Source organism: Bos javanicus, chromosome 25 (genome assembly GCF_032452875.1).
Source record: "Bos javanicus breed banteng chromosome 25, ARS-OSU_banteng_1.0, whole genome shotgun sequence".
In the NCBI taxonomy this organism is placed as follows: Eukaryota; Metazoa; Chordata; class Mammalia; order Artiodactyla; family Bovidae; genus Bos; species Bos javanicus.
This window is the reverse complement of record NC_083892.1, coordinates 21,820,719-21,847,102: the sequence shown is the minus strand read 5'-3', so window position 1 is coordinate 21,847,102 and position 26,384 is coordinate 21,820,719. Positions and strand designations below refer to the sequence as shown.

The window sequence follows — 26,384 nt, the reverse complement described above, 5'->3', positions numbered from 1 at the left end:
TCACTACCTCGGAGAGATTGTTTCGATGATCAGAAATGAGAGCAACATAAAATGCAAAATTCTCATGACCACGGATTGGCAGGTGACCTTGGGCTCCCGACCTTCAGTTCCTGGAGCTCATGAGCTGCCCATGGTGTCCTTCTGGGCAGTCAGGAGCTGGATGGCAGCATGGGATGGTGGGGATGGTGGCATGTGGCATGTTCTCCCAACTCCACCCCAAGGAGTTGGCCAAGCTCATTCCTGAAGGAGATGGGATTAAGGTCCCTGAGATATTTTTTGTGGTACAAGATTTGAAGTAGTGACTTGTTTATACTTCACCTTGAAGATTCCCAACATTAAGCAGCAGGTCCCTTAAAGCGCTGTCCTTTGGCTCTCAGTCATCTCTGGAGACATTCTCCAACTCCACAGATATAAGAGTTTACATGCTCCAGTTAATGGAGAGAAACATCCAGACCTGGGTTTGGTGGCTGCAATGGCGGGGCCACTATGAGGCCCTGGTTGGAGGGGGAAGTCATTGACCCTTAATTACAAGGTACCAGGAAATAAATGCAGCCATTCTGCCTCCAGATGGGAATGAAGGGTGTGGGATGAAAGCCAACCCAGTGCTTGGGATCTCCCCAAGCTCTCGAGAAGAAACCATCACCATTTCTCATGCCTCCTGCTGTCCTTCTCTATGAAAAGGTCCTGGTCTGAGACAGAGTATAACGCATGTGTGTGTGTGTGTACATTTCTTCACTCACGTGTGAGCACATACACATGCACACATCAGTCCCCATCTAATGAGAAGAGTTGAGTCACTAGGCCTGATTTTCTTCCTTCTTCACCAGCAAACCCATTTGCATGAAATCTCTAAGTGTTTCAGTATCTACAGGAAGCAAACAACCTAAGAACACAGTGGGAGTAATGACAATTGCAATGTGCGTGTATGCTCAGTCGCTCGGTCCTGTCTGACTCTTTGCAACCCCATGGATTGTAGCCCACCAGGCTCCTCTGTCCATAGGATTATCCCGGCAAGAATAATGGAGTGGGCTGCCATTTCCTTCTCCAGGGGATCTTCCCTACCCAGGAATTGAACCTGAGTCTCCTGCGGCTCCCGCATTGGCAGGCGGATTCTTTACCACTGAGCCACTTGGGAAGACACTAATAATTATAACAGTTAATGTTTATTATGCATTTTGTATGTTCCAGGCATGCTAGAATGCTCTTTCTTTGTATTACTTTTATTTCATTCTCCCAAAGACCCTGTGAAGTGGGTATTACAGCCATCCCTATTGTATGGATGAGGAGACTGAGGCCAAGGAGGTGATGTAATTTGTTCAGGGTCCCACCGCTAACAAATAGCAGAGCCACTGTGTCAGCCAGGTTTGTCTGTCAGAGTCCAGGCTCCCAGTGCCATGTTGCAAAATGGTTGGTGGGCTGGCGACTGACCGCCAGAGTGGAGTAACGGTGACATGCGTTAAAATCCTGGCATCACTGCCTGCTAGGTGTGCAGCCCTGGCCAACTCCCTTCCAGCCTCAGTTTCCTCTTTTGTACACTAGAGACAACTCTAATTTTTCTCAAATGAGGTTCTGATGAGGATAAAATGAGATCCCGTGTGTGACTGACACCATGCCTGGCACTGAGTAAGTGATCAACACAGCAGAGCTGTGAGCATCGCTGGTTCTCGTTTTCCACTACAATTCCTCCCAGACAGTATCCACTTCCTATGAGGGTGTGTTTCCATGATGTTGAAGTTTTAAGCATTGAGGAAACAGCCTTGCATTTTTAAAGACTCGTGTCAGACTTGGAGAAGCACATTAGTTATTCCAAACTAAATTGTTTCAGCTGTTTTGACAGCTTGGCCTCAGGTTTTTTCTGCTGGCCAGTGAGGCAAAACTTTTGTCCGCACAAAACTTTTGCCATCAAGGTCAACACGGTGTGGTCAGGAATACCATCCAGATCCTTTCACTGTTTATTCATTTTCTCATTCATGAAACACTTCTTGAGTACCTACTACGTGCCAGGCCCTGTGTTAATAGTAAATCATAGAAAATCCATGCCTCACAGAGCTTACATTTTACTGGAGAAGAAAGGTAATCAATAAATACATAAAAATATAACTGTAAATGTGTATTTTAATGCCAGATGAGGAATTCCCTGGCAGTTGGGTGGTTAGGACTTGGTTCTTTCCCTGCCGGCACCCCGACTCCCTCCCTGCTCAAGGGAACCGAGATCCTACAAGCCAGGCTGCATGGCCAAAACTCCCCCAAAACAACAAAAACAATAATAATGCCAGATGGAAATAAGTGACATTAAGAAAAACAGAGTCAGGGGGAAAGAGTGAAGATGAGGCCATTTTTGATAAATGAGTCAGCTTGGAGGTGACATTCTGGCAAGCCTTCAGCCAGGAGGAGCTGTGCACACACTGGCAGGAAGAACATTCTGGGTAGAAGGAACAGCAAGGGCAAAGGACCCAGGACAGGAGCTTGTTGGGCATGGTCACTGAACAGCCACGAAGCCAGTGTGGCCAGAGCAGTGACCAAGGGGCAAGCAGGGGTCTGAGAGCTCAAGAGAGGACCAGGAGCCAGATTGCTGGCCACGCCAGCCCTGTGAAGACAGAGGCTTTTCAGATCAGCTTGATGAGAAGCAGCTGGAGAATTCTGAGCACTGAGGAGGCAGGCTCTGACAGCAACGTCACTGGGACTGTGTCCAAAACAGACTGATGGGTGAACAAGGGGGAAAGGTAGAAGCAGACCAATCAGGAGGATGCTGCAATAATCCAGGCAAGAGAGGATGGTGGCCTGGAGGGAGGCGACACTGGGGAAGATGGGAAGATGCATTTGACTGGGGAGGGGTCTACTTTGAATTGCGAGTTGATAAGATTTGCTGATGGACTGGTTGTGGGGTATGAGAAGACTTGTGGTCTGAGCCACTTGGTGAGTGGGTGACACTGGGGTAAAGCATGTTTGGTTAAAGAAATGGAGCCTTGGTTTCATTCGTGGTAAGTTGGAGAGTCCAGTGGAGATGTCAAAGGTCAGACAGGAGTCCCCTTGATGGGACTGGAAAGAAGCAGCCACTAGACTGATGGTGGAGGCAGCGGGGAGGGTAGAAGATGGTTGCGATCATCCAGAGGAGAGAGATGGTGGACAGGGTTGTGGAAAAAGAGGGAGCTGTTGTGGAAAAAGAAGGGATGGAGCTGGAAAACACAAAGAGATGTCAGCGGCAGGGCCTGGAGGAGTGGGATGGTGTATTACAAGGCAGCCCTGTGGGTGCTTCTGGGTGTTGGGACCCCAACCAGCCAGCACAGGAAGCTGAGACACAGAGAGTCTTCAGGGGCCATTTTTCTTTAAAAAACAAAAAACCAAACCCATCCCTTTCCCATCCACACCAGAAGGCTATTGCTTTGCTGGGGCCTCCCCAGAGGCTGTGATGGGAGACAGAGAAACAGCTTCTGGCAGCTCTGCGGCCTCCTCTCCCATCACTCCCCCCACTGCCTAGAGAACAATGAAATCTTTAAGTGAGATCGCAGAAAGGAGATGCAGGAACAGGGGTTAACCAAGGGGGCACAATACAGAGGGAGCGTGATTTCCCTGCTAATAAGCAGCTTACGAGCCTGGCACATCACAGCCTCCCTAAGTGTTTCCGTGTTTTTAAAATGGAGCTGTCACTGCCCATTAGCTTCAGGAGCGCTCCCTAAATGGAGACGTCAGCCCTTGGGAGGCACAGCCCGATCAGCTCTGCGCCTGCTGTGTCCTTGGAGAATGGGCAGCTCCGCGGCTGGGATCTAATTACAAACGCAGCGTGGACCACACCTGCTTCTCTGGCTGGGAACGCTTCAGCCTCACTCAGAAGAACACCCAACCCCCTTGTCATCACTGGGGCTCCTGGAACAGAAAGGGGGCCAAAGCCAACTAGGTTATTTAAAGTCACATGGAACCTCTTCCACAGTTGGAAAGGGGAGTGAGGATCGTGATGTGTTCACTTGAGCCCCCAAATTTAAGAGCCAAGACCACTTGAAAATCTTATCTGTGAACTGTTACATGTGAGCTCTTTCCCCCCTCTTTTTCTTCCCTTCCTTCTAATTTCTGTTTCGTTGTGTTAATAACAGCTCCAAGTCTAGCTGTCAAATGTGGAGTTGGCTCAGTCACAGCAACCACAGAGATCTTTCAAAGTGCCAACCTGGATATGTCACTTTCCTGCTCTTGTCTGTGGTGGCTCCCCATGGCCCAAAGCCACACTCCTCAGCATGGCTTACAGGTTGTTTAGGACTCGGCGCTGGTCACCTGGCCAACAGCCCCTTCACTGCCCACGTTCCCCTAGCCCAGCTCCCATCCCCAACACACCCTCCAGCTGTGTTGAAATCCTCCCAGTTCCTGGAACGCTCATGCATGCTCACCTCCAAGCCTGAGCACAAGCTGTCTCCTCCACCAGGAAGCCTTGCCTCCCACCCTGTTCCCCGTCATTGCCTACACATCCTCTGTCTCCAGTCACTTCCTCCAGGAGCTTTTCCTGGAGGCCTCCTCTACACACCTGGGTTTAGCCCATCGAAATGCAAGAAGGGACTCCCTGGTGGTGAAGGGGTTAAGACTCCACACGGTCATCCTTGGTCAGGGAACTAAGGTCCCACGTTCCGAGGTTCAAGAGACAGAGTGTTCATCAAAGAGTTGTTAGAGAGGGAAAAAAATTTTTTTTGAAATCAACTCTTGACCAATAGGGAAAAGAGTTGAATAAATAATGATATAACTATTTTTATGTATTACCATGCAAAACACTTTTAAAAATTAAAATAAGATGTAGAAGAACCTCAAATAACAGTTATATATAATTAATAACTGTACAATGTTCCCATTTTATAAATTATAGACATAAATGTGGACATACTATCTGCATGTGTATTATATATGTGCTTGGAGAGATTGGGAGAGTTACAGACTGTTTGATTTTTCTACCTTTTATGCTTTTGTGTTTTTGAAAATTTAAATAACAGTCAAGTAGTATTATTAATAAGTATCTTTTTAAAGATTTTTTTTTTAATGTGGACCATTTTTTTTAAAGTCTTTATTGAATTTGTTACAATACTGCTTCTGCTTCATATTTTGATTTTTTGGCCATGAGGCATGTGGGATCTTAACTCCCAGACCAGGGATCAAACCACACCCCCTCTGTTGGAAGGCGAAGTCTTAACCACTGGACTGCCAGGGAAGTCCCTACAAAGCCCATTTTAAATGAGGGAGCTATTGAAGTGGAGAAAAGGGGGGAAATAGGAATAAAGGGAATGGAAATATTTAACCAAATTGTTAAAATCTGCCTGGTGCTGTTTAATGAGCTTCATGTTAGTTAAAAACCCTAAGATTTCCCTAATAGCTGTCCTAGTGTGTACTTTGGTGCTAAGGGAATGATGACGAAGGCTAATATTTGCTTATCTAAATGGGCATCTTCCATCTACTGATTTGCTGGGTACCAGAAATAAGATGGCGTATAAGATGTCCCTGTCCTTGTCACCACGGAGCTTACAGTCCAGCAGAGGAGACAGATGCATACATGGACAGCATGGAGCCGTGTGACACGTGCTGCCACGGAGTCCAGAGGTGAGGAACCTGAGAAGACTAGCTCAGGGAGAAAGAAGAAGTCCAGGGAGACTTTCTGGAGGAGGTGACATCTAAGCTGAGTGGGATCAAAAAGAAAGATATTGCTTCTTAGAAGGAAAGAGCCCAGGGAAGAAACAGAAATGAAAAGAGATCAGCCACAGACGACGCTGGAGAAGAGGATGAGGGTCTGCCCCATACTTCTCGCTGCTTAACCGGGCTTGACGACGTGAGGCCAGTGGCACAGGGGAGCTTCCTGCCCAGCCTCCATCAAGACATCAGGGCATCTTTAGGAACCGAACCTAGGTCTTGATGAAAAGACACCCAAGCATACAGTCTGAGTAAAAGACAAAGGAATCTCTCTTTTTTTTAAATGTGCAAATTCAATGAAATTCGGGATCCTTTTTAGGCTGTGTGGTTCTCCGCAGCGGAGAATGCAGGAGGGTCCCACCCAGTGAGCAGCAGCCAGCCACGGTCAGAGCCACACACACATTTGATCGTTTTTAAAAGTTGTCTGTAGACCAAGGTTTTTCTCCCGAGAAAAGTCAGACAATATTCCAAAGTGTCTGGCCTTTGGCAAAGAAGGAAAGATTAAAGCCTCCTTTTCTGATAATGAAGGTCCCTTACTATCGGGAATATTTGATCTCTGTGTCTATTTAAGAAGAAATCGGCAAGAGAGAGGTCTTTTGTGCTGGATAGCAAGTTTCATTTTTTTTAACAAATTTTCATTTAAAAAACATGCAATGTTTGTTTTCCTCAGTCTCAATTTAAATGCTACCTCCTCAGAAAAGTGATTCCAGATCACCTCCAAGTCAAGGAGCTCCCTCTTTTCTCCTCTTCCTGTTATTCTCTCTCAGAACAACCTGTTCATTTCTTCCATAGGAAATAAAATGTGTGAATATCCAGATCTACATGTTTATTTCTTTGTGTATCTGTCATTGTCTATAGTCCCATCTAGATTGTATGAGCTACTGTATGAGTTTACAATCTCGATGGAATATAGATGATGACATGGCAACCCACTCCAAAATTCTTGCCTGGAGAATCCCATGGACAGGGGAGCCTGGTGGGCGACAGTCCATAGGGTTGCAAAGAGCTGGACATGATGGAGGCTACTTAGCATGCACACACACACAAGAGCTGAAGCCACATCTGATTGGCCCACACCTGAATTTTCAGATCCCGATACAGAGCTGGCACTGAGTGCTGTTCAACGGATAAATGGTAGTATATATGAAGTGTTTATTTTTAGCCAGATACTGTATAAGTGATTTACAAGCATGATCTCATTTAATCCAACAGGTTTATGAAGTCTGCTCTACAACAAGGAACAGATTTAGAGCTTAAGTAACTGACTAAGATTTGCGCTCAGATCTGACAACTGATCCATTTATGCAGAAACAAACAACTTGTTCACAAGTGCCAAGAGAAAGAAACAACAAAGTCCTTTATAATTCTACCACCCCAATACCTTCATTATGTTAACATTTTGGTCTATGTCCTGGATAGCTGGGTGAATTGATCGATGAATGCTTTTTACTCTCTAAAAAATGTATCATCACTTTAAGCTGCTTTTTAAAACTAGATGAAATATACTCTAAATGCTTTCCTATGTCAACAAAGTAACATATTATTCTTATCCATCCTTTAAAATTCATCCTAAACCTAAGCTGCTGCTGGCTTCAAATAAACTAGCCCTCAAACAGTAATTGCCCCTTTTATTTGCCTATGTTTTTATAGCCTTGATTCTCACACATCCATAAGATAGGCAGGAAAGATTATCTCCACTTAACAGAAAATTTGAAAAGTTAACAACTTGGTCAGGGTCATACAAGGTAAATGAGGAGAACCACGATTCAAAGTCTGGTCTGCTTGATTCCAGAGACCACAGGGTGTCAGCGACATCTCACTGCCTTGCAAATTGCATCTGATCATGTGACATGGACTTAAAAGTAAGCTGAAAAAGAAAAAGTTAAGTTGACCTGGGTAATAATCTTAGCACCATCAATCTGCAGATAATCTGTAAGCAAGTTATCTAAATTCCCTTGGCCAGGTTTCCTGTTTTGTCAAATGGATCTATCTTGCAGGGTGCGGTGAGAATGATTTGACAAAATGCACATTAAAAAAATCTGACATGGTAGCTGGTAGCTGCAGTTGAGTTGTGACTCAGCCAGTCCCATCCAGTGAGCTAGTCTGATGGGGGTGGCTGTACCCTGGCAACAAAGGGGTCCTACAGGCCCTGCCATACCCCAACCTACCCTAGTGAAGTGGGAGGTAGATGGGCCCCTGGGCTGGACAGTTGGAGTTTGTCCAGCAGAGAAACTTGGAGATCTGTTTTCCCTAGACACTCAGAGGACAAAGTGGCAGGAGCTGAGCTCTGCTGGAGCAAAGAGATAAAACAACCAAAAGGAGGGGGTGCCATCCCATAATAGGTGCTGTCAAACCTCCCACAGGCCTCTGCACTGGAATCCATCTTGGCCAAAACCTGTGCAAGCATATTGGGGAGGGCCCTAGGCCAAGTCAAGTGTGGAAAAGAAATAAGACAGCCAGCCAAAGGTAAGCAAAGACCCGGAAGAACTGCCCTATAGAAATGATTTAACTGCCTCTTTACTAGGGCTCCTCTCCATTGGGGAAAACACCCACACCCTCCCGGGTGTGTCTCTCTGCCTTGCTTCTTCTGTCTTAATAAACAAACTGTTTCACCGTGTGTGCTCCCCCACATGCTATGCTGTGTCTCTGATAATAAACTTTGTACCTGTTTTTACAGTTTTTGCCTGTTTGAGAAATTCATTTTTCAGTGGGGACAAGGGCCAGAGGAATTTTGCTCCAAGCCTCTAGCCCCTGGTGGACTAACAGCTAGGATTCCTGGTTTCCATCCAAGCCACCCAGGTTCAATTCCTGGGCAGGGAACTAAGATCTCTCTTCAAGACCCCTCACTGCTGTCTCTCTGAGATCACCAGAATATACTGTTAACAGTTACAGGCACTTAATACACAAAAATCTGTCCCACCAAGGTTGGCAGAGTATGCAGGAAGCCAGGTGAGGTCGGGCCCTGGGCTCCTGGTGAGAGACAGTGAAGAAAATGTGGACCCAGGCACAAAAGGGATACCTCCTGTCTCCCATCCCAGCCTCACTCCCTTGGAAAGACATTTCAAGCAGATTCACAAGCCACCTCTGAGTTGTTGTTTTTCATACCCTAATTGGAGGGCATTTTGTGATTGTTTTTAAGAAACTGTACTTGTAAATAAACAAGAAATACACTTTGGATCTTTCCCTCTCTGGGTCATGGGCATGTCTTGGTCCTCCAAGTTCTAATGTCATCAGAAGTCTTCATGGGACTCTGCTTATTGTGAAGTGGCAGCCTGGAGGGCAGTTTGGGGGAGAACGGAGGCGTGTATGTGCATGGCTGAGTCCCTTTGTTGTCTGCCAGAAACTACCACAACATTGTTTATCAGCTATACCTCCAATACAAAATGCTTTTGGTGATTTAAAAAAAAAAAACTTAAAAAAAGAAAGAACTTCTCCATGGAGTCAATTTTTCAAGCAGGAATGGTTGTGGAAGAAGGAGGAAAGTCAGCCAGCTCAGTGCCATGAAAAAAAAACCCAAAACCTCCAAGATGGAAGGGAACAAAGTGAGGGGTGGGAATTGAAGATGAGCACTGACACCCTCATGTGTGAGGTGGAGGACCTCTCCAGAAGCTCACCCAGGACGCCGATCACAGTGGGTGGCTCTGGGAAGAAGAACGAAGGAGCCTAGTTAGGGGTCTACAGGGAGGTACTTAATTTCCCTGCATAGCTTTTGATGCTGCTGGAAGTTTTAAACTCTTTTCAGATTTTTTTCTTAAGGAAGGAAGATCAAAGTACCCAGTTTGACGAGGTCAAGAAAGAAAAGACAAGTCTACGAGAGGAGGCAATTTTGAGGTCACTGCTGACTCAATGAGAGGGATTTCAATAGAATGGTGGGGGCAGAAGCCAGATTGCACTGAACCATGGAAAGAATGGAAGGTAAAAAAATGGAGGGAGCAAGAACTCCATCCAGTTTGCATGAAAAGATACCGCAGTGGTAGAATGGAGAGATCTCAGTCTAGAGGGAAGAGATTTTTAAGATGAGAGACTTTGCATGTTTCTGTGTTGAACAGAATGAATCTGAAAAGAGCCAGAGTGGGCATCTGCTTGGTTTGCAGGCACAGCGAGCAGCTTTATTTTTCTGGGAGAATCCACTCCTTCCCCTCTGCAAGATGTCCACTTTAGACAGGGGTAGACCCAGTCCCTTGACAGGTGCCCTGGATCTGGCCAATCAGAACATTCCATCCCCCGGCCACAGTGATTGCTTTAGAGATGGACATATGACTGAACATCTTCCAACAAGACTGAGTTCCAAGCCGCAGGAAATTTTAGAAAAAGGAAGCTCTCTTTCAGCAGGAATTGCAAAAACAATGGGATGTAGGTCTGGAGCAGCTATGTGCCCAAGAAAAACTTTGAAGAATAAAGAAGTCAACAGAGAGGAAAGCAATCTTAAGGGATACAGAAAAATGGATTGTTTTTGACATGGTCCAGACTCTGGATTCAGTCACAACTAAATACTAAGTCAGTTTGAACTGGGTTCCTATTTGCAACCCTAGGAGTTCTGATTAATATATGGAGAAGCTGTGGACACAGACTGGCCAGAGTAGACATGCAAAGGACACAGGAGAATGGGGGTTCAGAACAGAAAGGAACATCTTCATGAAGAGAACCTGTTTGTTGACACAAAGAGGAAGGTAGGTCAAAGAGGTCAAGATGACTGTGCAAGAGTAGGAAAGCCACCCACCCAGGGGCACCCACACGCCTCCATTTCCTCTCAGCTTACGAGATGGGGCTATCTGCTGAGACCAAGATGACCAGAACTTTAGTTGGGGGACCTTCAGGAAAGAGAAGGTTTGGGGACTTTCCAGGGGACTCAGAGAGGGACTGATGGGGAAGGCTTAAGAGCCTGGCTGAGATCAGAGCACCTACAACTGAGGACGCTCAGAGGGGTCCAGTTACTTGCCCACCTTCACTCAGTTGCTGAATTGCAAGGCTGATGTTTTGTTTGTTGGGTTTTTTTTTTCACTGCACTGCATCATTTGTAGGATCTTAATTCCCCAACCAGGGATGGAACCCAGGTCACAGCGGTGAAAGCGCTGAGTCCTAACCACTGGACTGCCAGGAGATTCCCAAGGCTGGTGTTTGAATCCTGGCTCTGCTGACTCTCTGTCCATATTCCTTCTGCTTGACCCAGGCTCCCTGGATCCATGGGCTCATCTCCTCGAGTTCTCTCAACCTTTGGTCAACAGCTTTCTGGGGAGCTGTGATAAGCATTACAGCCTGGGCAGGGTTGACAGCAGAACTGAGGAGCTCGACTTTATGGACATTCACCCAACAGAGCCCATCCCCCAGGAATGTATTTAAACTCGGGACTTGACCAAGAGCAGTTCAAATCCCACATCTGTGTAGCCGGGTTGGGAGATGAAAGAAGAAACATCACGGAAGCAAGAATATAGGCTTCGGAGGTAGACTGATAGGATTTCAAATTGAATTGGCTTGTGACCATGGGCAAGTTACTTAACATCTCTGAGCCTGTTTCCTTACTAGTACAGGGTGAGTAATAATAGCATCTATTTCAGGGGGTTGTTGTGAAGGTGAAATGAGATGACTAAATTAGATAGTGTGCTCCACTTTCTACTAAAATTGAATAATTTCATAGAATATGGCTGACCCATTTTATTGTTACTGTCATATATAGTTGTTATTATTAAGGTCCTGCATGCATTCAATGGAAGGCTAGTTATCTTGTTCTGGTTCTGTCATATTCCCCATGTAAGTCCCTTGGGCAAAACTTGGCCTTCGCTTCCTTGTCTCCAGCATGGAGGGGTTGAATTCCGCTTCTAAAGTATTTTCAGTTTTTGACTGCTGTTATATTTCAGTGGTCATGGCCAGATATATCCTAACAGCTTCATGCTTTCTCCCAGCATGTGGCCTTTCCACCTACCATTTCAATCAAACCATTGCCTCCTCTGCCAGGGGACAGCTCAAAGTCATGCACCTGGCAAATGATTTAGAAACTTCATTTGGCCCACGGACCTGTCAACTTGAACCATCTTTCAAAGGGAGTCCGGCTGAATCCGCAGCTTAAGTAAGTTCTCCATGGACGGATGGAAAAGGAGATAAAGAGATACACAGACTCTAGGTTGCATGTCCTAAACAACTCTTGGCTATTTGTTAGTCGGTGTAGGAAGGTCGCCTAATATTTTGATTAAGATCTCTGCAAACTCCACACTCTGAATAACCAAAAGAATAAACAGAACCGGGTGGGGAAACGTCTACTTCTTAATAAGCCTGTCCTGAGTGCCTCATTTCAGATGCTGCCATGCCCCGTATCCAGGGGTTATTCAGTGTCTACTGTCTTTGTCAGCCTCGAAATCAGCGCCTTAAGGAACAAGTCAGATTTGCATCTTTTAAAAATTCTGCCAGAAAATTGTAAAAGGTGTGAATATGCTACTTGTTTGTTGCCATATTTTAAAATAAATTTTAATTCATTTGAACTGTAAGAATACTTAGTCTTTTTCTATTATGTAACAGACACCATTAGATGCTGTTATCATGGCTCTCTCCCATCAGTGTGATCACAGACCTTATTAAAAGGGGCTCCAAGTGCTTCGAATAATCTTTGCAAGATACTGGGCATGTGGAATCCATGGTTCCACCTCCTAGCCGCTGGACCTTGAGCACATGTCCTAACCTTTCCAAGTTTCATGCCCTCATATCTGCAATATGGTGACAATGACACCTACCTCATAGGGTTGTGAGAGTTAAGTGAGGTAATGCCTGGAAGGCCCTTAACACAGTTGCCTGGCTCTGCTGGAAGAGCTCGATGTTTTTTCCAGTGTATTTGAATAGTACAGCTTTTATAAAAAAGTATTTTAAATCCTAATATTCAAAACGGTATTATTCTCTTCAGCATTTGGTACCTTGGGGGAGCTAAGTTCTATTCTTAAATAAATCATATTAAGTCAAAGTTAGCTCCCTTTCTTAAGCCTTGAATTTGGAGTTTTAATAGCAAACATACAAAGGTTATGCTTTGTGGCTTCAATTCAGAAATGTCAGCACATCAAACACACGTTCAGATACACACACACAGACACTTACTCACACGGTGTAAAGGGCAATTGGCTTTGGAGGAGAATGTCACATGAACAGAATTGCAGCTCATTAAAGCAGTGCTTGACGCTTTTGACCTCAGCTACATAAACAGTGTTTTCAGATAACAGAATTACTAAGAAACCAAGTCCTGTGAGCACAACTGAGTCTCTGAAGCAGTTCGGCATTTAGACGCCCAGAAGATGCGAGTAACAGTATGCGATCCAGTAAGTAACCTCTGCGGTATTTTGGAAACAATATTAAATGAAAGGCTCAATAAAATACAGTGGGGGTTAAGGGGCTCTGCTGGGTTTTTCTGTTTGCTTTTTAGTTTGCAAGATTCCAAGACTTTACAGATATGCAGATGCCTCAAAATTCTACAGAGCTTTACAAAAAGTGATGAGACTGGAGAAGAGGTAACCAGAGCAGAAATGATTGGCATCAGCCTGTTGTACGTGTGGGGCTGGAGTCTGAGAGCCTGACACCGAGGCTGGGAGGGAAGGAAGGAGGGGTGAGCAGGCTGATCACATCTAGATAGTAACCAATGGCCAGCTGGGATGAAAGGATGCAGGGAAAGGGTTCTTCTTAATGTCTATGTCCCGCCCAGCTGTACTCAACTCCCGCCCAGAGTGAACCAATGATCAGATATATCTTAGAACAAGAATAGAGCCACATTTACCAGTGGGCAGATGGCTGTACACACCCTAGCGATGAAGGCTCTCTGGACTGTAACGAAACAGGACATCTTTGTTGCCCTGTTATTAACACTTTACTCTCCTTCTTCAATTTGTTGCATTGCCTGTTGGGCAAGTTGACCCAAGGGCTGCCTCCATGGGGCAGCTGCAGCCTCAAGCCCAAGGTCAGGGCCTCTTCCTTGTTTTCACAGTGAGCCCTGCATGAGGTGTCACGGACACCAGTGGACTTCACTCGCTCAGGCATTTTGATTTAAAGATCTTATGCTAGCCTGGGCTTCTCTGGTAGCTCAAACGGTAAAGGATCTACCTACAGTGCAGGAGACCTGGGTTTGATTTCTGAGTTGGGAAGATCCCCTGGAGAAGGAAATGGCAACCCACTCCAGTTTTCTTGCCAGAAGAATCCCATGGACAGAGAAGCCTGGCTGGCTACAGGCCATGGGATTGCAAAAGTCGGACACGAACGAGCAACTAACACACACATGCTAGCCTATCTTGCTAACATCTGTGAGACTATAGCACCTCATACTACAAATTCTCCAATGAAACATGCTCACCACAGAGTGGTCTCAATGCACCCTCCACTACAGCACAGCCACACTCCAAGCTGATCACCCAGTGGGAACTTCTGGTTACAGACCTTGGCACATGGAGCGTTCCACGTCATGACGTCATTCACATGGACCAGAAGTATAATCCGCTGGATAACCATGCCCTGCTCTATGCCCTCAAGCTGGCACTCTGGACTCCAGAAGCTTCCATGACTATCCATTTCATCAGTTCACCCTACTTCTCACCAGGCCCAACACTCAGCCATCACTTTATACCTGAGGGCAATTATGCAGGTAGTCCGGAGTCTTCTTCATCCATTCCTTCCTGCCCCTGGGGTAATTACTGAGCACCCACCAGGTGCAAGGAACTGGAGAGGGACTGAGGAAGCCAAGATGAACCCAACTTGGAGGCTAGAACATCATCCTGTCCATGTGCTGAGCACCTCTCACCTGGGTCAGCAACCTACCCCTGTCCCCACAACAGGTCAGATCAAGCTATTTCTCTGCCCATCTTAGTTGGAGTAAAAGTCAAAGATCCTACAATGACCTGTACAATGTCTCCTCCCACGGCCTCTCTGATCTCATCTCCGTTTACTCTCTACCTTGCCTGCTCAGCTCAGGCACCTGGACTCTCTGCTCCTTCCTAAATGTGCCAGGCAAGCTCCTGCTTCAGGGCCTTTGCATCTGTTAATACTACCAAATCACTTTCACCCCCAGATATACACATGGCTCACTCCCTCCCTCACCTTCTTCCCATCTTTGCTGAAATGTCACTTTCTCAGCGAGACTTTCCAACGACCCTATTTAAAACTGACCTTTCAGGGACTTCCCTGGTGGTCGAGTGGTTAGGAATCCGCCTTGCAATGCAGGGGATAAGGGTTTGATACCAGGTCAGGGAACTAAGATCTTATACATCTCGAGCAACTGAGGAGCCCTCGCACTGCAACTACTGAGCCCTAGTGCCACAACTAAGACACAATGTAGTCAAATAAATAAATAGAGAAAATAAAACTGACCTCTCTGTGACCCAGCTCTCCAAGTGCCCACCCCTCCATAATGCTGATCAACTTCTAACAAACATACCCACTGATTTCTATGTTTATTATTTCCCTACTCCCTCGAGAAGATTAAGTTTCACAAGGGCAGAGATTTTTATTATTTTTACTGTTGTGTCTCTATGACCTAGAAGAGCACCTAACCTCAATAAACAGGTGATGAATGCATGATCCATAACACCCCCACTGGAGGACAGAACCAGATCACACCACTTCTCAACCCACTGCCCCACGACACACCCAGTCACATACTCAGCCCTTCACCCACAAACCAGCAGCTCCCACTCACCACACACTGACCCAGAAGACCCTGCCGGGCATCCCAAGTCACATACAAAGAACATTCTGTACTAAAGCTTATACACCCCTTCAGCACAGCTTTCACCATGCTACATGGCACACCAATTACAACAGCATCTACCAGTCCACTCACTGGGTGGTGGCACCCCACAGAACCATGTCCTAGCCCCTGCTATTGCTGTGATCCAGTGGCAGTATCTCATCTGGGAGCATCATAGAAATGCAGCATCTCAGGCCCTGTTGTAGACTGGCTGAATCAGAACCCACATTTTAATCATATGTCCAAGAGACTCTGTGCGCATATTAACGTTTAACAAGCTCTGCTAGGCTACATCATGACGCCTGTGCCATTGGCTGGACAATGACAGGCTGTGGGAGTCACAGCCCTCCCCATCCAAAGTGCAACAATTCATGCATTGCATCATCAGATCTTTCATCACACAACCAAATGATGCTATGACAGATACAATTCAGTACCCAAATTATAGCCCTTTATAAATAGGGTAACTTACACAACAACCAATTTATTTGAGCTTCACTGCTGGGCATGAGAAAAACCCCCTCTGTGCTCTAATAAATATCCCTAAAGAATCCAGTATGTTCCTCAGCACAGTGCACTGCAACATCTTATTTGACAGCCTTTCATTGAATCATTCATTTATTCAGTAAAAATTATTAAGCACCTGTTATGTGCTCAACATTATGCTAAGCATTGGGATCCAACACTGAAAAAGACAGTCTTTTGGTCTCGCCAGAAAGACAGACCTTACACTGAACAATTACGACAAAGTGTGATGAGTTTGTTGATAGGACTTTAGCAGATGATCTCTACTTGGCAATTGACAAGAGCTTCCCTGAGTGGGTGACAGTTTACTGATTTGATGAGGAGGAAGGAGTAAGGTACCAGGAGGGTTAGGGAGGGAGGGAGCATGGGATGGCTCCGGGGTTCCCAGGTGGCTGGCTGTGCATGGGCAGAGCCAGGAAGGGAAGGAAGGCACTTTGAGTTTGAGGAGCTGAATGACACTCAGCAATGCCAGTTCTTGAAGTTAGGAGCCTGGGGAGGCAGTAGAGGCTGGTTCAAGGAAGACTCTAAAAGCCATATATGCTGAGGAACAATAGACATTATCCTAGGGGCGGGCAGAGAGCCATTGATGGAGTGGAGTCGGGAGGGAGGGGGTTGGAGGGGGAGATTTAAGCAAGAGAATGACACAATCGGATGCACATTTTAAAAAAATTACTCTTGTACCCTGAAACAATACATGAAGCCAGTGTATTTCAGTAGTTTCCCATGATACCATGTGAACAGCTCCTGCCACAATAAAAGATGCACTGAGAACGACTTTTAAAAAATCCATTTAAAATTATTTTAATGAGCCTTCAATAATAGCACCCTTCACTGGTGTTTGAATATAATCCTCTGTTATTGCCCCGTGGTTTTTCTTTCTCTTGCTGCACTCTATTTAATAGCATGCATGAGTCAAGAACACTGACAGATACATGCACGCCTTTCAATATCCTGAGAAGCACATGGAACTCTGCACACACTCACCAGGGCCTTTCAGAAAGTGTGGGGAAAGGGAAAATGTGAAATCCTCAGGTGGGGGCTGGGGGCTTTAGGGCTGGCAACTGCTTTGTGAAAGGCACATACCCAAGTCGAATCGAATGAGTGTGTGACGTGTATACATTGTGCTGTGTTGTGCTTAGTCACTCAGACGTGTCCGACTCTTTGTGACCCCCATGGACTGTAGCCCACCAGGCTCCTCTGTCCATGGGGATTCTCCAGGCAAGAATACTAGAGTGGGTTGTCATGCCCTCCTCCAGGGGATCTTCCTAACCCAGGGATTGAACCCAGGTCTCCTGCATTGCAGGTCAATTCTTTACTGTCTGAGCCACCAAGGAAGCCCAAGAATACTGGAGTGGGTAGCCCATCCTTTCTCCAGGGGATCTTCACAACCCAGGAATCGAACTGGGATCTCCCACATTGCAGGCAGATTCTTTACCAACTGAGCCACAAGAGAAGCCCAAGAACACTGGAGTGGGTAGCCTATCCTTTCTCCAGGGGATCTTCCTGACCCAGGGATTGAACTGGGGTCTCCTGTATTTCTGGCAGATTCTTTTCCAGCTGAGCTACCAGGGAAGTCCAGTGTATACATTATTATGTTTATTTTGAATTTACCCTAGGAATCAGAAATTCTTTATTCAGTGTCTTGTTTCCTTAGAGGTGATGGTAGAACATCTTGAAGTCTATAGCCCAGTCCAGTCACTGTACTTTGAAGGTCACTGTTAAGCCACACAAACATTTCAAGACATCAGCTGGTTGGAAACCATATCCAATACAGAACAGTTGAAGGATTCTATGGATCATCACTAGCTGTTGTAACCATTTTGTGTTATCAATGATAAGAACAGCTCATTTTTCCTGAGCACCCTCTGTGGGCCAGGGTATTTATTCAAAGTATTTAACCTGCCAAAGTGGACTCTGGTTGTAAGTAATCAGCACTTATGGGACCCAGCTAAACATCAACCAGACTCTGCAAGATCTCTACCCTAGAGATTATAAACTGACAGCCACGTATGGTTCATGGGTATTTTATTTGACTTGAGTTGCATTTAACTTTTAACTTTTAAAATGTTGTTGCTGATACGTTTTTTAAAATAGTGAGATTTCATACAAAAGAGGAGGATGCAGCAGTGCAGAGCCTGCATCTCCCATAGGACTGACCTGGCTGGCCCCATGCCTGCCTCATAGAAGGTCCCCAAGGAAAGATCACTCTTACTTTCATGAATAAGATAAAAAGAAAATAATAATCAGTGATGATCCACAGGACCCTCCAATTGGTCAGCTGGAGATGAACACCCACCTGTTGAGCTTTGAGAACCACCAGCTCCCCCGTCTGCCCCTCTTTAAACCACTCCCACCTCTCTCACTGACATTACCTGCTTGGCCTCTGTAGCCATCTGAGTCTGTGACCTGTTCCTGGAAGGCACCTCTCCTCACTCAGACTGTGTAAAAACCACTGTCTTCCCCTTAAAGAGATTTCTCTCCCTGCCACGTTCCTTTGGCCTCTGTTTAGCTTCCCTGCAAGAGCTTTTGACCATAAACTCCACAGCAGTGAGTCCTAGACTGAAGCATTTATCAGATTCCCCTTGAGAGCCCCATGGCAAGGTTTCTGACTCAGGAGGTCTGGGGTGGGAGCCTGAGAATTTCATTCCTAAAGTTTCCAGGTGATACTGCTGGTCTGGGGACCACTCTTTGAAAACCACTGCTCTCTAAGCAAGGAATGAACCTCAAATGTCAGTGGTTCAATTCTGGTGGGGATGGGGGCATATACATCTCTCCTCTAGCCAAGTGGAGAGAGGCTGATCTGCATATTGAGACCTCATGAACAGCCCTGCAAAACCCAAATAGGGTGTGTGTGTCCCCTCAAGTTCCCAGTTTCCTGACTGGAGAACCCATTCTTGTCTTTCAGATTGCTTTTTGATCTTTTCTTACATATAATAAAAATGATGATACTGCCTATGACATGTAGGTGTACACACGAACCCCAAGTACACACACGGACATTATCTTAGGGACTAGCACCAGCAGGACCCTCACTGCTCTGCCCCTTCAAAGACCCTGCACCCGAGACATTGACCAACAGGTGACATGTCGCTAACAAAAGTCATCATCAACTCTCCCAGAGTGCCTGCTGTGTACCGGTCATGTACTGAGTACTTTATGCATCATGACCCTCCCCTGATAGAGAAACTGTTGTCATCCCTGTATTACAGATGATGCAACAGAGGAGCAGAGAGGGGAAACGACTCCTTCAAGTTCTCCAGAGGTAAAGCAATCAAGAGATGGTTTATTGGATCCACTGTATTCATGAGAGTCAGACACGATTAGGAATACTGTGCTCAACCCTGTGTCTGCCTTTCAAGATGGATGTTACTAACCTGGAGGACAATAGGTGACGTCATATGGGACATGCTTACAGGTGGACAAGGGGCGTGTTGAGCCCAGAAATTGCAGGTTTTGGAGTATCAGAGAAAGAAGCTCTGGTTGACAGAACAGGACTCAGTGATGGAAATTCTGAGGAGGCTGATTTGGTATCGCTATACACACTGGCAACAATCAGAAGGACCACAATGTGGAACTCACTGCCCCTAAAGGACCCCAAGACTGAGCACCAGGAATTATCCAGAGAGAAACAGGACTCAGCAGGGATACTGTGAATCTAATCATTTGGGGTGTGCAGGGCTGGGAAGTGTGAGAAGCACCTGAGAGGCTTCCTTAAACTACATGCCCTTTGTCCCCGGGGCATCCTGGTATTGCCTCTAATGGAGTCAGACTCTCGGAATCCTCATTTCCTCACACACTGGCTGAATGAACTTGGAGAGAGCACTCAATTTTTATGAGCTTCCATTTCCTCTTCCATGACGTGGAATGACAGCACCTGCGTAATATTTTGTTTTGAGGATTTGCTTAGATGCTATGTGTGAACTGCTTAATATGGCCAGGTAAGTGGCCATGAAATTAATAATAATAATATCAAAACAAGCATCACTTTCACTTTCATTTTTCACATCTGAGATCCTCATGACTTTTGGTTTTGATAACAACGTTTACGTTCAGCCTTACTACTTTTCAGCCTTAGCCAGCAGTTACAACCCATAATAAAGTCACCAGGTCTCCCCTGTACTTTAACAAAGAAACATCCTTCCAGTAGAATCACGGTCCTGATTAATCCAGGAGAAAACTCCTCCTCCCTGCTGAGTCCTTAGGGATGGAAGTGCTCCTGCATGCACACGACCTTGGGAAATGTGAGACTTTCACTCTTTCAACAATTCCCCGAGAGCCATATCCACACCCAGAGGCTCTGGGAGGGCTTTATGAGCACGCCAGCCTCTGCTTCAATCTGGTTCGCCTTGGGTGGGAGCTGGCTGGGCATTCTGTCTTCTTTACTGACTCAGATGGAGTGTATATTTCAAAATTAAATTTAAATACTGTTGAGATAAACAACATGACCTTTTCAATGTCAGTTTGAAGAGAAAATGACACAGTTGAACCAAGGAAAGACCGAGGGCAAAATTAGATTCTTTATCACAGTCCAAAAATGGATCTGAACTCGGCTCACCCAAAAACCATTCCCCCAAAGCTGCCAGCTCAGACGGTTACAATAATTGAATCAATAAAACAAAAACACAACATCCATGGTCTTTCCCGCATATATCGAGGCTGTGTGGGCGGAAATCTCCATTTTTGTACCCGCTGCCTTTGAGTATAAATATGAACACTTATAGACATGTTCATCGAGGTCCACCCCTCGGAGGGCACCATGGGCACACACATCGGAGAGAGGAAAAGAGCCTGTTACGACGTGGACCCAAAAAACATTATGATGTGGACCCAACCGCCTTTAGAGAACGGTTTACTTACGGCTTTCGGCTTATATGGGGGCTGAATCTCTTTGCGTTCAAGTTTCTCCCAGTCAATATACCGGAAAAATGCATGCTCTTTGATGTCACGTTCACCTTCAGGTCCACAACCCAGACGTTTGCCTGGGTGTTTGGTCATCAGCTTCAAGAGAAAGAGAAATGTAGAATGAATTTCAGAAGAGGAAATGTGGGACTCTCAGAAATGATCGCTCCTATGAATGAGGGAAGACAGCGCAAAGAAGACTCCCAACTAAATCTTTATTTTTGGCTTTTCATCCCAGCAGTAATTTCCCAGCCAGGTCTTTCTAATAGGAGGACCCAACAAAAGTGTCTGCTGCTCCCGGTCCCAGAGCAAAGTCCATTACAGTTAATCACACTTCAGCCTGACTGTGGCCCTGAACTTCAAGTCAGAAATATCACATGGTGCGTTTTGATTTAAGAATGACTTCTACGCAATTACTGATGCATTTAATGAGAACAGTTTCAATATCTTCAAATTCTCCTCCTGCTACCACGAGGAAATGGGAGTTTGACCAAAGCAAAGGGCACGTTCATTCAGATAATGTTTGCATTTCTCAGTAAAGCGCTTGTGAAAATGACAAGACAGAAGAAAAAATATTAGTCAAATGGACCCAAGTTTCAAGTAATTACTTTCCAAAAGCTCATTAAATAGTCAAAACCTAGCCCAGCTCATTTCCCTTGTATCACACATTACACTAAACTCCGCTGAGGTTTCTTTGGTGTCCCATTTAAATTACTTAATTATCAAAACCCTCCATCTTTGGGTCTCTGAGCCAGAGCTAAATAATAAGATGAATAGACGCTCTAAGATGAAACCAGACAGGCTCCCTCTTGTAAATGAGTCCAAAGCAGCAGGAAAATATCTCTGATCTCAAGACTTAAGCAAATGCACAGAGAGTCAAGACGGAGGAGTTGATGATTAATTTTTTAAAAAAGAAAGATCAGCAAGAGGCCATCAAAAGAAGAAGCAAGACGATTGAAACATACAAGACCATGAAGCTTCCTGGAGTTGACTTGACACCAAGAAGCCCATGATGTCAGACTCCTCAGGTTTTTGCCCAGGGCTTGAGGATTATGGGGGGAAGGGATGAATTCAGCAATTCACACCTACTCTGTTGGACTTTCAGCTCAGCCTGATTCTTGCTACAGATAATCTGTCATCAGAAACTACCCTCCTACACCCCCACACACAGAGAAGCACATACTTTCCACACATGCTTTATCTTCCAGGGGAAAAATAACCCTGCACTTCTGTTTCTAAGCTACTTCTTTATAAATTTTATGCCTAGTCTTACCCGAATCTCACAATGACCCAACGAGTTGGGTGTTTTAATTTTTCCCCTCCTGAGTGACAAGGCAATTGACACTCAGAGGGTTAAGCAACTGGCAAGGACTCACAGAGACAGTAGATGACAGAGCTGGGATTGGATCTCACCTCTGCTGACCTCTAAAATTTGGACATTTAGAGACACAGATTCCATGTGGTTCCCCAGGGATGATCTGTGGTCTCACTTGGTCAGGAAAAGTTTAGGGAGGGCAAGGAAATTGGGCCGAATCTTGACTTTTGTGTAGGATTAGAATGGGAGGAAAGAAAAGGTTACGAGGCCTTGGTTAGCACAACCAGCAACCCTATCCACAACAGCTTCCGGGACTTCCCCGGTGGCTCAGTGGTAAAGAACCTGCAGTCAATGCAGGAAATACGGGTTCAATCCCTGGTCTGGGAAGATCACACATGCTGCGGAGCAACTAAACCTGTGTGCCGATACTACTGAGCCTGTGCTCTAGAGCCCGAGAACTGCAACTGCAGAGCCCACGAGTCATAACTACTGAAGCCCATGCACCTAGAGCCCATGCTCCACAGCAAGACAAGCCACTCCAGTGAGAAGCCAGTGCACTGCAACTGGAGAGCAACCCCACTCACCCCAACTAGGGAAAGCCCGGGCAGCAACGAAGACCCAGCACAGCCAAATAAATAAATTAAATTATATATAAAAAAATAACAGCTTCCGTGTCCTAAGCACTTCCTGTGTGCCCGGGCTCACAGCTATTATCCGTTACTCTTTCATCTTCACAACATTAAGGCCTCAGAAACTATTATCCTCATTTTCCACATAAAGACACTGGGTCCAGAGAAGCAGGCATCTGCCTAAGATCACCCAGCTAAGTAGCAGAGCTGCTCTTTGAACAGATCAGCCTGACCCAGAGTCTTGAAGCTCCATCTTATAGTTCCTTATTGTTTTCACCTTAATGTATGGCCAACTGGGGCTTCTGTCTGCTTTAAGTTTATTCAAAGGGGGAGTGGTGATCCGAGCAAACTGTATACTAATTTTTCTTATGGTGGAAAATAGGGTCTTTAATGGGATGGATAACAGCAGTCCCCAACCTTTTTGGCATCAGGGACCAGTTTAAAGGAAGACATTTTTTTCCTCTGACTGGGGTGGGGGCGTGGTTTGGGGATGATTCAAGTGGATTATAATTATATAATTATGAGTGCACTTCACTCATTATTATTACATCAGGTCTACTTCAGATCATCGGGCATTAGATCTTGGAAGTTGGGGACCCCTAGATAAGCGGACATTTTCAAATGGAATGAGACTTTTTTCAAAAACCTAGCTCACTTTCCATGTAAATAGGAGAATGCTAGGCGAAGGAAAACCACTGCAGAAACACCCCAGCACTAACTAATGCGAGGCTGTGCTCAGCTCTTGCACGCTGAGCTCCGGCGCCCGAAGCCAGCCATGCAGACAGCTGGACTTAATCACTCTTCCGATCTCTGATCACCTCCCAGACGCATCCCCTGGGGCCCACGGTTCAGGAGGAAGCATTTGGCTGTTCACTTGAGCATCACTCCTTCTCTGGAGCATCAACCTTGAAGAAAAAGCCCACACGGGCCTCAGCCAACTCAACTCAGAAAGGTCCCCAAACCCAATAGTAAGAAAGTCACCCTCACTAATCCTGAAGGTTATGGGTCTGAAATTAATAGAAATCTGCTCTACCAGGGAAACTGCTAATTGGAGCTGAAGCTGAATGCAGCTGACCTGGAAAACCCTTTTCTCCATGACCCACTTAGAACCCCAGCTGTCTAGGCAGGCAGGGCTGTGAAGGGGAAAGTCCTGAACATGCATGGAGCACCTACTATGTGCCAACACTATGCGAGGAGATTCCTCTTCTGTTACCTCATCATTTAACACTCTTCCAAAATTCTGCATAGTGAGGATTATTATTCCATCTTCGGAGATAAAGAAACAGAAGCCCACAGATGCAAAGTAATGTGCTCAAGACTGTGCACCTAGGAAGTGGAAGGGTTGAAATGTACAAATAGTCTTGAATTCCCAAACCCCCCACTTTAAAAATCCAAGGCACAGGGAATGCAAACTTGAATATCAAGAGGAGGTTAGCGTGTAACATGGAAGTGCCAGCGTTAGTAACAGCAGGAGTTGTAACCCGAGGGTTTTGGAACAGAGTGACAGACACTCAATTGAGTTCCTTGTATTAACTCATCTCCTGATCAGAGAACCCTGTGTGCGGTCCCATACGTGTGTCCCCAATCTGCAGATGAGGTGGAACAGCTTTCCGGCTGTCACAGGGTTAATAATGCTCACACTTGAACTCAGATGCGGGTTTCTGCCCAGAAAAATCAGGAGAGGAGAGGACACATTCTTATCTGAAGGACAGACCGGCTTCCAATACAGCTGACGGATGCCTTCCAGGAATGACAGACCAGCGTGGAGAGATCAGATTTTTCGGAAAGAAACTGGAAAGCTGAATGTTAGAGGAAATCCCCTGATCTTTAAAGGTCGCCATTTTTCTTTTTTTTCCCTCCGGTGATTTTATTTCTTTGTTTTTATTGGACTATTACTGCTTTACACAGTTGTGCTAGTTTCTGCTGTACAATGAAGAGAATTGGCTATATGTAGACATATATATCCCCTCACTCTTGGACCTCCCTCCCATCCACCCCCATCTAGGTCATCACAGAGCACCGAGCTGAGCTTCCTGTGCTTTATAACAGGTTCCTGCTAGCTATCTGTTTTACACATGGGAGCGATACGTGTCAATCCTAATCTCCCAAGTCACTCCACCCTCTTCCCTCCCTGTGTCCACATATCCATTCTCTAATGTTGGTAACTATTTAACAAACTAAGAGCTCCCTCTCTCCCTACCCTGTATCAACTCATCTCCTGATCAGAGAACCCTGATCGCATGGGCAGTCCCATATGTGTATCCCCAATCTGCAGAAGAGGTGGAACAACTTCCCGGCTGTCATAGGGTTAATAATGCTCAGACTTGAACTCAAATGCAGATTTCTGCCCAGAAAAATCAGGAGAGGAGAGGACACATTCTTATCTGAAGGAAAGACTGGCTTCCAGTACAGTCTCTCCCTCTCTCCCCATCCTGTATGATGACTGTAGGGGTTTGCCCTGGCCTTGTTCTATGCCCTCTCTTTGCCAAGGGCCTTGTTTAAGCTTCTCATGAACAGCTCAGCTGGTAAAGAATCCACCTGAAATGCAGGAGATCCCAGTTCGATTCCTGGGCCAGGAAGATCCCCTGGAGAAAGGATAGGCTACCCACTCCAGTATTCTTGGGCTTCCCTGGTGGCTCAGACGGTAAAGAATCAGCCTGCAACGTAGGAGACCTGGGTTTGATCCCTGGGTTGGGAAGATCCCCTGGAGGAGGGCATGGCAACCCACTCCAGTATTCTTGCCTGGAGAATCCCATGGACAGAGGAGCCTGGTGGGCTACAGTCCACAGGGGTCACAAAGAGTCAGACACGACTGAGTGACTAAGCAAGCACATGAACCTCTCCACGCCCTATACCTCCCCTTCCCTCTTCCTGCCTCATACCTATGAAAACTATTTTCAAACTATAAATTTTGATATGTTAGGGACTGAGATGAATTCACATATGTCTTCCCCAGGGATATTTGCATCCTAACCTATGCAGCTGACACACAAGCTTAGGTGATTCTCAGAGTGGGAATTCAGGCGGCATGACAAGGTGCTTCTAGATCGAGGTTGGCCCAGGTGTTATAAACCTCCTGAGTTCAGCTTTCCTTCACTCAGGCCAGCTCACATGCCATGTGATGGGTTAGGAAGGGCAGAGTTGGGCTGGGTAACGAGAAATCTGCAAACACCATGAGGATCTAGAACCAGCAGCCCTGGTTTATCCGGACACACAGGTGGGCACGCTCCAACCCTGAGCCGTGCTGGCACTGCTGACTGCTGGGAAGGAAAACTTCATAAAGGCAGCATCCCTGAGCCCTGTTCTCTGGGGTCTCACAGTGTTCCTTTCATTCTTTCATCAGAGTTGAAGACTTACCATATTTGAATAATAAAAGGCAGTGGTTTTTAAGCAACACGGTGACTTTTTCACAGTACAGATAGATGCTAAACTCAGTTTCTAGGGGGGAGGCTGAGGTGTGTGCCTTTGAAAAAAGCACCACAGGTCATCCTGATGGTGCCAACGGGGAGGACCACTGGTCTCCAGGTATTCACCCATGTCATTGTGAGCATGTCCTGGCCAAACACAAAAAACAAAACCAAGCAATCCTTACCCAAAACAGGTGTCCTGTTTTGTTCACAGGTAAATTTGCATACATCACTATGTACAAACTTGC

The 26,384-nt window shown here is 45.9% G+C and overlaps 1 protein-coding gene and 1 long non-coding RNA gene across 4 annotated transcripts in view; one reads left to right on the top strand and one right to left on the bottom strand.

Annotated features, from left to right (window-relative positions):
- The window catches only part of PRKCB (protein kinase C beta), a 375,130-nt gene that overhangs the window by 6,829 nt on the left and 341,917 nt on the right, over positions 1-26,384 (bottom strand). For all 3 annotated transcript variants that reach the window (XM_061401446.1, XM_061401448.1, XM_061401449.1), the window contains one exon: positions 20,744-20,884. In XM_061401446.1, coding sequence (XP_061257430.1) covers positions 20,744-20,884 — 141 coding nt within the window. The remainder of the gene's footprint in view (positions 1-20,743; positions 20,885-26,384) is intronic.
- LOC133238401 (uncharacterized) lies at positions 12,561-22,074 on the top strand. Its single transcript, XR_009733519.1, has 2 exons — positions 12,561-12,950; positions 19,096-22,074. It is a non-coding gene; the product is annotated as an uncharacterized LOC133238401 (long non-coding RNA).